This window comes from Oncorhynchus clarkii, chromosome 4 (genome assembly GCF_045791955.1).
Source record: "Oncorhynchus clarkii lewisi isolate Uvic-CL-2024 chromosome 4, UVic_Ocla_1.0, whole genome shotgun sequence".
Lineage (NCBI taxonomy): Eukaryota > Metazoa > Chordata > Actinopteri > Salmoniformes > Salmonidae > Oncorhynchus > Oncorhynchus clarkii.
Genome location: NC_092150.1, coordinates 19,679,750 through 19,691,050, shown reverse-complemented (window position 1 = coordinate 19,691,050; position 11,301 = coordinate 19,679,750). Strand labels below are relative to the sequence as shown.

At 39.9% G+C, this 11,301-nt stretch overlaps 1 protein-coding gene across 2 annotated transcripts in view; it reads left to right on the top strand.

Annotated features, from left to right (window-relative positions):
• Positions 1-1,329: 1,329 nt before the first annotated feature.
• The window catches only part of LOC139406554 (chromatin assembly factor 1 subunit A-like), a 20,711-nt gene continuing 10,739 nt past the window's right edge, over positions 1,330-11,301 (top strand). The window contains exons 1-9 of one of the 2 annotated variants that reach the window (XM_071149263.1): positions 1,330-1,413; positions 1,572-1,664; positions 6,465-6,515; positions 7,042-7,652; positions 7,773-7,829; positions 7,959-8,203; positions 8,356-8,416; positions 8,538-8,609; positions 8,716-8,933. In XM_071149263.1, the coding sequence (XP_071005364.1) occupies positions 1,598-1,664; positions 6,465-6,515; positions 7,042-7,652; positions 7,773-7,829; positions 7,959-8,203; positions 8,356-8,416; positions 8,538-8,609; positions 8,716-8,933 (1,382 nt within the window). In that variant the 5' untranslated portion in view covers positions 1,330-1,413; positions 1,572-1,597. Of the gene's footprint in view, positions 1,665-6,464; positions 6,516-7,041; positions 7,653-7,772; positions 7,830-7,958; positions 8,204-8,355; positions 8,417-8,537; positions 8,610-8,715; positions 8,934-11,301 lie in introns of both variants that reach the window. The other variant, XM_071149262.1, reaches the window with a different exon arrangement.

Sequence of the window (11,301 nt, the reverse complement as noted above, 5' to 3'; positions counted from 1 at the left end):
ACAGCAATGCATTGAGGGAGTGGTAGTTCTACAAAGGTCGCAGAAAGACAAATTGGAATACAATTTTTCGATTGTTAAACTACAGATCCCGTAAACGATAGAGGGCGTAGACAGGAGACGTGTGACTACAATGCCAGCGCCATCTATGCTACAGAGAGGGATGATTATTGTCCCGCACAAGAGAACAGCTATTTTATGACAATTAATTATCTTGTCAGGCTGTACAGTGCAGTATTATGTTCAATGCACACAATATGCTGACTGTAACGGTGATATCCCACAGTCAAAGTCCTAATATTTGTTTAAACTCAACATAGTTATGTTCTGTGGCTGTCACTGAGTAGGCTGATACTCCATTTCATGGGTGCACAATCCATATCAGGCTGTAGAGTGCAATATGAATGTCTAATACACACAATTGACTGACTGGGGTGGTGATTTTCCAAAGTCAGTCCCACAATAAGAGCTAAGAAGATAATAGATGTGTAAACATTTGAAAATTGTGTTCTGTGGGTATCACTGAAAAGTAGTGAACTACATGTTTAACTAGTAAGTTCATTTAATTTTGCAGTTAGTTGAACTTAATTCAAATCTTTGTAGTGTTTTCAGTAGTTAGCAAAAAAGTTATTACATAGTGGTGTAGCTAACAATTGGAACTACACACTACTTATTTAGCTAAAATAATATAAAATATGGTTAAGTTAGGCGAGAATTTCCTGTCCTTTTCGGCAACAGACCTGCCTAATTCTCACTTGAAACATAGTTATAGTGTTTAATAGGATAATTACACAGCCCAGAGTGATCTGTTTTCACAATTAGTAGTCTATGACATTTCAGATTTAGGTGTGATCATTTTTCACAAAAAGTAGTTTGGATGTTGTGAACTACTTTTTCAAAGTATATTTAGTTATGTAAACTACATGTTTCTTAAGGGTCGCTTTAGTGTAGCTTAACTTCTTCCAGTGTGAAGTAATTGGCAGCTACCTCCCTGATCTTGAGTATTACATAATACACTCCTTTTTAAATAATGTGATTTATTCTGCCAAACAAAATCAAACAGATTCCACTATTGTTACTCATGCTAATGTTGTTTACGACAAATTGGTGGGAGGGAGTTCTTGAAGTTTGTAGGAGTGGAAGTTCGTTTTTGTGAAGTTATTTTTGTTTTGTTTTAGTTAACTCTACTTAATCGTATGGAGTTTCCTTTTGTCACCCCATACAGTTAGTGGCGACAATGCTCCAGAAATATTGGATCCAAATCTCCGTGAAACCCCACCAACGAAGAAGAGTTCTGGCCAATCAACAAAGTATTCTGAGGAGAGCGACATACTCCCGCCAAATCTGACTGACGACAAGCGCGAGGCAGCAAGGAGTTCCAAAGGGATCGTGTGTGAGATGCGGAAAGAGTAACATGTAGTCTTAAACACACACACTTAGTCTTAAAAATAGTAAAACACAGTTGTATATCAATTGTATATTATATTTTGCAGAATAACAGTGTTACTCTGGAAGACCTGTCAATATTGCGACATCATATGGTTTTGTTATTTTGCCACTGTTTTCCGCACAAGGATATCAAAAGTGAGGGAAGTTTCGGATGGTGATGCTGGCGGCGGAAGATCCATCCGTGGACGGGCATTTAGCATCCACTCCACGGAGGAGAGGTAGCGATGATATTTATATTTTAACCTTTCAAATGTTTTTGGAATTTAGTTATATACTTTTAAATTATTATTTATCTTTCAGTTTGCCTATGGCCACATAGTCAACACAAACTTCTGCCTTAATACGTTAGCTAGCTACTATAACTAGCTAACGTTAGTAGTTAACCTTACTGTCGTGTTAACTAAGTTAGTTACTGTACAGTACACTAACGTTAACTGTTATAGTAGATAGCTAACGTTAGCGAATTAACGTTTTTATTTGCCAACCCCTCATAACATTTCCAAGTATGTAGTGAAGTGTAAAATGTGGGTTTATGTACGCTTGAAGTTCACCTAGCTTGTATAGCTAACTATATGATCAATATTTTCTGAAATGAATCTAACTTTACTGTTAGCTAACGTTATTCTTTATAGTTAACTATTCATCAGCCAGCTAACTAAGCAAGTTAGAATTGGTGTCAACCTTGTAGCCTGCTGCTTGCCCATGGCCTTCAGCTAACTAACGTTAGCTAGCAAGCTAATGTGCACCGAAATTATTGAACAGTGTATTGGTAGTTTTGCTCACCAGCTTGTTGATAACAGTTAACGTTAGTCGGAAAATATAATTTCGATTAGACATTGAGTTACAACACTGCCCGCTCGACAGCTAGAACCATTGACAATGGTTAATTTAATGGTCAATGGCATTGTACTGCTGCATTTACTCATAAAGTAAAAGTGCATTGTAAAACAAAGTCCATCTAACGTTAGCTATGAGTGGTGAGGGGGGATGGTTGTGGGATTGTCATCTTATCTCCCTCACTTTGTTTTGGTTACAGGTATGGGTGGCAATCAAACCTAGCAATGCCAACAATAAGCTTGTTTGGGTTCCTCTAACAAACGGAATTTGTTTATTTTACTTTGAGGCTAACCCTGTTCTCACCACCGTCAGAGCTGTGAGTGTAGCCACAGCCGGGCTTTTACACTTGGCTTATATTCACCGAATGGCGGGAGAGAAAAGCAAACACCTCGCTTTACTTAGCCGATGACTTGTGCCATCCTCTCCTTTATTTGTGATCCACCGACTTGATTCGGTATTAATGTAGCAAAATGAAAGTGTTTTTTTACATTGGATAAAAGTAGAGACTCAGAGCTACAAAATGGTATATCATACACTGCATATGAGAAACAATGGGAAAGTAATTCTGCTTTGAAAGTTGATTAACCCCACCTTTTGAGAAAATGTTACTTAAATGTTTTGGTAAACCTACTGGAGAGCTCTTTAGTTTGGGTTATGTGAAAGAAGTGCTATAACCCCCAAACACATCTTGTTAAGTGGATGGGTCTCTACAGAAGGTGTAAACAGTACAGTATAATGGTTACTTGCATAGTAGCAATATCAAAAAAAGATAGTGTCAATATAAAGGAGGGGAAAAAAAGGGTCAATGCAAGTAGAGAAAGAACAAAATAATATACCGTATGAACAAAAACATCAATAACATTATCAGTGATACTGGTGAAAGATGAGGTAGTTATGTATACAATCAGGGGTAAAGTGGCTGAGCAGCAGGATAAAAAAAATAGATAGTAGCAGCAATGTATGGCGTGTGTGTTAGGAGAGTCATGTGAATGTCCATAGAGGCACTGCAGATGACTGGGAACTCACTAACATTAGGCTATAACTAGCAATGCAAATTGCTTTCTGAGATAATATTACTACACAGATCATACACTTAACGCTAATGTTAGCTAGCTAGCAAGCCAGCCACCTAACTTCAGCTAGCCAGCTAACAGTAAGCTTTAACTTGCAATGAAAACAACTTTCAACAAAATTTGAAACGTATAGTATCTGAAACTGTAGCTAGACTCTTACCCGTATACATCGATGAATGCTTCACGGCAGACGGCAACCCCTTTCATTAAGTAAGACGTCCTGTGTCGTTTCCGTTTTGTTTGTACAGCTCGCTTGCTTGGCCCGTTATCAAGTCACTCTGGTTCACACTGCAATGCCATAAGAATCATCTGATATTTCTCCCTCTGTTACAGATGCCATGGTTGCCCTTAGTTTGAAGATGTAATCCAAAGACGGGTGTTTTATACAACAGCCTTCTGTGTTCTCTTAATAAGAGAACAGATTTGTGAACCCCACCTTTATCCTCTAGACTCTTTGCTTCACCACTAATTGGTCCTAATTGGTCCTTGAGTTATTATTAAGCACTAGTCCTACCAGTCTCTATATGATTTCCCTGTGGTTGAGTGTTTCCCCTCTGTGATGTATCTAGTTTAAAGTGTGAAGATGTTTAGTCAACTTAGTCTCACTACTCTGCCCGTCGGATATGTATTGCTTGGAAAATAAAACTTAGATAGATCGATAAGACAATTAAATGAATCACTACTGGACACACCTTCCTCCTTGTCTTTTAATGGTAACTTATTCTGTCATAGAGCATTGATCCCCGTTTCCAGTGTCCCGGTAGCGGGGAGTGTCAGAGTTGTTATCTCCCGTGCCGTTAACTGTCTTTGAGAGAACCTTTTACTCGAGACAAAACAAGACTACCGTTTATTTTTGAAAACACTCTGTTTTTTGTCTTTTACAATCAAACACACTTCAAAATACACAATTTGTTACTCGGTCACACACAGCGTTAATCAAAAACATGCAAATGACTTAATGCTCTTATAAAATGCCTGGTACAATGATAACACTTATCTCTATATTAAATACTTATAATAGTTATTTAATTACCTTTGAGAGATGATGAGGAGACCCACAAGATCAGGAGCAGAGTTTCAATCGGTCAGAGTTCTTTTAGAATTTAGTTAGTAGCGACTCCCCTCTACTGGCTGAGAGGTTGACTTGAAGTCGGTGGTTTACTAAATTTAGAGATTCAAGTTTGGACTGGATGAGAGGACCCGTTGGTGATCCCTTGCCCCAATGGAATATCAAAGAGTCTGTAACACGCAACGAGGACGAGGTTCTGAGACACACGCACCTGGTCAATATGCTTACAGGGTCAATTCAGATAACCATAGGTATAAACAAGAGATCAACTAAAGGACTAGAGTGACTCTCAGTCCTGTTGAACTACCGCAGCGTCCGTGGCACGCAACGAGGCCGAGGTTCTGAGACACACGCACCTGGTCAATATGCGACAAAACAGCTGTTCAATAGTTGAACGGTATATTGGAAAGTCACTTCTCAGATCCAACAAGTTAGAATCTTTAAGTAATTTGAGTCAGGTGTCAATTTACCCGAAGTCAAATGGCTGTCTAAATGAATTCAGAATTCAAGATGTCAGCACCAAAGTAATGGCAAATGTCTCTTTATATACCTTTTGATTCTCTGCACCCGATCCGCTGCTCCTCCCATTGCCTCAGAGCAGAGAGGGTGATGACATATCTTACAACAGGAAATACTTTTCTTACAGTGCATATATGGGCCTCTGGTTATGACAGAGCCTATTACTCTAGCAACAATGAGTCTATCAGCTGTTCCCATTCAGAGGTGTCACTTGAGGCAGAGGGTGATTCTTCCTGACACCAGTCAGGTTCAGTAGTTGGTTGGCTTGAGTCGTCTTCTGGTGGCTTTGCCCAATCCGGTATTTCAGTAGGCGAGGTCATCTCGGTCTCTACCCTTGGTGGGTAAGACAGGGAAAGAGGACCAGGAGGTAGATCCATTTGGCATTTTACTACAATTTCACTGATTTCAAAACTTTTTCCGTGACAACACTGTTGATCGCCGTTTCTTCCCCATCACTGTCATCAGAAGACTACAATGTCTTTGATGGAAATGTTTTTTTTTACCTAAATCAGGGATTTCCTAATCGTCTGATTCATTTTCAGTCAGAGAGTCAGCATGGTACGATCGTCCTCCTGAAAGTAGTCCCATCACAACTTTTTCCCTCTGCCCTTTGTCGATAGCGCCTGATAAATTCAGGGCAGCAATGTTGTTGAGAGCATTAGCAGCCCATTTGCTGTTCTCCATCGCTAATGTTATATCTTTTGGAGAAAAAAACTGCAGTAGAAAGGATTATCTACACATAACGAGCAGCTAATTTTATAGACAGAAGATGCTACACGGCAGACCAATCCTAAACTCTCTCGGCATGTCCGGCCCATTCATTATCTCTGCCCACCATGGCAAGCGAGAAGGTTGCTGTCTTTTTATGTGGCTAAACCAACTAGGCCTGTACTTTAACAACTTTATTTGCATTTACAGATGGCATACAGGTTTGTTATTAAGGCACGTGAAAGTTCAAATCTTCCAGAAGGCATTTCTGCCAAAAAACACATTTTGATAATAATAAAAAATCAATAAATGTTCAAATGCCTTTCCTGTGAAGTCGTGAGTTGCGATGATATGCCTAGTTTCCTGAAATGAGTCACATTTGATTTAACATTATATTTGAATTGAAGTGGTAGTCCATTTACTTGATAAGTAAGTGCCAAGTCTAACTTAGCCATTTCCTAATTGACTGACATGTATTTATTATTTAATTCCTTAAATAACCTGGATGCATTTGTTAAACTAACCATATGAGTAAACTAAGGACTAGCCTATAGCATGAATACAATTGAGTGGGGGGGATAAAGCAGTTAGTGTTTAAGTCATGCAGTGTTGTGACTGTTTGTGTGGTTTGAACATATGAAGGTACTGCACATAATTCTTTGTTCCAGTGACGGAGTTGTGCAGCAATTAAAGTGATGCAACTTGTTTGCAACTGGAAATATTTCTGTATTGAAAAACAGTCTGTTTGAGGACTGAAGGATTGCTTGTGGGATTGTCGTCATCTTATCTCCCTCACATTGTTTTGGCTACAGGTATGGATGGCAAAGTCAAACCCAGCAATGCCAATAAGAAGCTTGTTCAGGGTAAGTGAACCTCAGGTGTTTTGAATGCATATTATCTCCATATACTATTTGCCAGATTTCTGCTCGACCGATGTCACAACTTCCCTTTACCTGGCAATAGATAACAGTAAAACTCCCGCCAACATGTTTAAAAAGGTCAAAGGTGATGCCAAATCTTGGAAATGTATGTTTTTAAACTGTAGTACTTTGTGTTTTAAGTTGTAATTGTGGCTGAAATGTTGTGTGCTGCTATTTTGGCCAGGTCTCTCTTGTATAATAGATTTTTAATCTCAATGAGACTAACCTGGTAAAATAAACAATTAGATGCTTTTATTTTGCTGAAGGAGAATGATACATAATAACATAATGCTATCAAACTATACAAAAGTCTATATTCAGAGATTCTAATTTAGTAAATTATATTACAATTAATACAATTCTGTAATTTAGTGTCTTTGCTTTCATTGTTTTCCCAAATACTTTTAAAGATAAATTGGATTTAGTCCAACTTGAAAATCAGTGATAATAAATGGTATTTTCTCCTCAGCCCGCCTTCCATTTAAGCGTCTGAACCCAGAGCCCAAAGAGACCAGTGAACCCAAAAGAACTCGTGCCCTTCCCTGCCCAGAGCCTGGGCTCTCAGATGGGGAGAATGAATCTGAAATTTCCCCGCTACCCATGCGTCACGGACCAGCATTGGTTAACGGCCGCGGACCCCTGGATGGATTCATGAGTCACAGCAGCCAAACCTCCCCTGCCAAAATAATAGTTGTTCTCACTGAGGACTTCAATTCAACTGACCCTCTAAAACAGCAACCTGCAACACCCATTTCTGCCTTGTGTCCTCCCACAAAAAACAACCACCAAAGCAAAACCCTGAGTGCTGTAACGGCCACCAAAACAGACCACACTGCCAAAACAGGGCAATTAGACTGCAAGGTGGGGGAGGAGCAGGAAGGGGAGGACACTGCATCAATCTCACAGCTAGATACAACACAGGGATCTGACATAGAGGAAGAAGAAGAGGAAGAGTCTGTCAACCCTGATATGTCCAGTCATGGGAATGGGTCCATGCTGTCTCCTTCATCCACCAGCTCTCTGTCAGCGGCCGAGAGCTCCCCAGAGGCTGTCAAGACGGAGAACAATCGTACTGTCACGGTGAGTACCGACTCGCAAATCAGATTCAATAATCATTCAATGTCTGTCATCAGGGATCTTTGTGCACAGCAGAAAGCTTTTAAATTAATACGTGATCTATGTTACCTTCTCTCTTTCCAGGAGCCACATTCCACCCCTAAAATAGAGCAGAAAACAGTGAAAAGACTCTCTATAAAGGTATAATGAGCTGTGATAGATTACTTCTGTATTTCACTGCTAAGTGGCAGAATTTTGCATCCCAATTACTATTTAAATATCTACATCAAAATACTTATCTGAAGCTGAGTTTATTTCCTCTCTTCATAGAGTTTGCAGGAGCAAGCGGAAAGGCTACACCAGCGCCAAGAGAGAGAGCGGCAGCGGGAGGAGGCTAAAGCGGTTAAAGAGAAGAAAAAAGAGGAGGCTCGCAAACTGAAAGAGGAGAGAGAGAGGGAAAGAAAGGAGAAAAGGGAGAAAGAAGAGTGTGAAAAAAGAGAGAGAAAAGAAAAGGAGGAAAAGGAAAAAGCAGAGAAATTAAGAGTGAAAGAGGAGCATCGCAAATCAAAGCAAGAGTGAGTGTTGCTTGATCGAAAACCACAGATCTGAAATGTCTTGTTACTTTTATATTGACTTGACTGGAAACATTTGATTGAATGTTTTTTATTTTTTATTAAAGCAAATGTAATCCTTGCAATTGAATTAAACGTGATATAATTTCCCCCAGGGAAAAACTTGAAGGCAAGAGAAAGAAAGAGGAGGAGAAACGGTTGAAAGAAGAGAAGGATGTGAGTTGATAAGGGATGTTTATATTTTTTAAACTGGAGTGTAATGTCTGACATTTGACGGTTGACAATTGCCATGTCATTGTAACTGACCTGATAATACATCTGAAAATGTTCTATTCAGAGGCTCAAAGCAGAGAAAGCAGAGATAACAAGATTCCTACAGAAACCGAAGACTCCTCAGCATGCCTCAAAGGTAAGATAACTGACTGGATTGAGAAAGAAAACAAAATCTTAATCATAAAATAGTTGCATGTTAATTTAATCTGTAACTTTCCTTCCTTCTGTCCCTCCCACCTCAGACCCTTGTGTCTGCCTGTGGAAAGTTTGCTCCATTTGAGATAAAGGAGCACATGGGTCTGGCGCCGCTGACACGGGTCCAGTGTGAGGAGGCAGTCCTGGATGAACTGGACCGGTACCTGGCTAAGCCTGATGGAAGCCTGCACGGCCTGAGGGACTGGACCAGTAATGAGCCCCGCAGATCAGGCCCAACCAAGCCCAGAAGCACAGACTCTATGAGGTGAGACCATCACACCCTAAAAATCACAATTGTTGCGTGGCCATGATGGCAACAATAGGTGCTTTGAATTGCTGAACTCTTGACATTTTGTGAAACTACAAAGAATCTGCAATTTCCTACAGTAAAGAGGCTGTTTCTACATTGAAAAAAATACATAAAGGCAACATGTAAAGTGTTGGTTTCACGAGCTGAAAAAAATATCCCAGAAATGTAATATATGCACAAAAACCTTATTTCTCTCATTTTATGCACAAATGTGTTTACCTCCCTGTTTGAGCAAGATCAAATAATCCATCCACATGAAGGGTGAGGCATATCAACAAGCTGATTAAACAGCATGAACATTACACAGGTGCACCTTGTGCTGGGGACAAGAGGTCGACCGATTATGATTTTTCAACGCCGATACCGGTTATTGGAGGACCAAATAAAGCCGATGCCGATTTAAAAATAAATTTAAATAAAAACATGTATGTGTAATAATGACAATTGCAACAATATGGAATGAAAACTTATTTTAACTTAATATAATACATTAATAAAATCAATTTAGCCTCAAATACAGTGGGGCAAAAAAGTATTTAGTCAGCCACCAATTGTACAAGTTCTCCCACTTCAAAATATGAGGCCTGCAATTTTCATCCTCCTATGTACACTTCAACTATGACAGACAAAATGAGGGGAAAAAATCCAGAAAATCACATTGTAGGATTTTTTATGAATTTATTTGCAAATTATGGTGGAAAATAAGTATTTGGTCAATAACAAAAGTTTATCTCAATACTTTGTTATATAACCTTTGTTGGCAATGACAGAGGTCAATTGTTTTCTGTAAGTCTTCACAAGGTTTTCACACACTGTTGCTGGTATTTTGGCCCATTCCTCCATGCAGATCTCCTCTAGAGCAGTGATGTTTTGGGGCTGTTGCTGGGCTACGCAGACTTTTAACTCCCTCCAAATATTTTCTATGGGGTTGAGATCTGGAGACTGGCTAGGCCACTCCAGGACCTTGAAATGCTTCTTACAAAGCCACTCCTTCGTTGCCAGGGCGGTGTGTTTGGGATCGTCATGCTGAAAGACCCAGCCACGTTTCATCTTCAATGCCCTTGCTGATGGAAGGAGGTTTTCACTCAAAATCTCACGATACATGGCCCCATTCATTCTTTCCTTTACACGGATCAGTCGTCCTGGTCCCTTTGCAGAAAAACAGCCCCGAAGCATGATGTTTCCACCCCCATGCTTCACAGTAGGTATGGTGTTCTTTGGATGCAACTCAGCATTCTTTGTCCTCCAAACACGACGAGTTGAGTTTTTACCAAAAGGTTATATTTTGATTTCATCTGACCATATGACATTCTCCCAGTCTTCTTCTGGATCATCCAAATGCTCTCTAGCAAACTTCAGACGGGCCTGGACATGTACTGGCTTAAGCAGGGGGACACGTCTGGCACTGCAGGATTTGAGTCCCTGGCTGCGTAGTGTGTTACTGATGGTAGGCTTTGTTACTTTGGTCCCAGCTCTCTGCAGGTCATTCACTAGGTCCCCCCGTGTGGTTCTGGGATTTTTACTCACCATTCTTGTGATCATTTTGACCCCACAGGGTGAGATCTTGCGTGGAGCCCCAGATCGAGGGAGATTATCAGTGGTCTTGTATGTCTTCCATTTCCTAACAATTGCTCCCACAGTTGATTTCTTCAAACCAAGCTGCTTACCTATTGCAGATTCAGTCTTCCCAGCCTGGTGCAGGTCTACAATTTTGTTTCTGGTGTCCTTTGACAGCTCTTTGGTCTTGGCCATAGTGGAGTTTGGAGTGTGACTGTTTGAGGTTGTGGACAGGTGTCTTTTATACTGATAACAAGTTCAAACAGGTGCCATTAATACAGGTAATGAGTGGAGGACAGAGGAGCCTCTTAAAGAAGAAGTTACAGGTCTGTGAGAGCCAGAAATCTTGCTTGTTTGTAGGTGACCAAATACTTATTTTCCACCATATTTTGCAAATAAATTAATTAAAAATCCTACAATGTGATTTTTCTTTCTTCTTTTTTTTCTCTCTCATTGTGTCTGTCATAGTTGAAGTGTACCTATGATGAAAATTACAGGCCTCATCTTTTTAAGTGGGAGAACATGCACAATTGGTGGCTGACTAAATACTTTTTGCCCCACTGTAAATACAGAAGCATGTTCAATTTGTTTTAAATAATGCAAAAACAAAGTGTTGGAGAAGAAAGTAAAAGTGCAATATGTGCCATGTAAAAAAGCTAACGTTTTAGTTCCTTGCTCAGAACATGAGAACATATGAAAGCCGGTGGTTCCTTTTAACATGAGACTTCAATATTCCAAGGTAAGAGGTTTTAGGTTGTAGTTATTA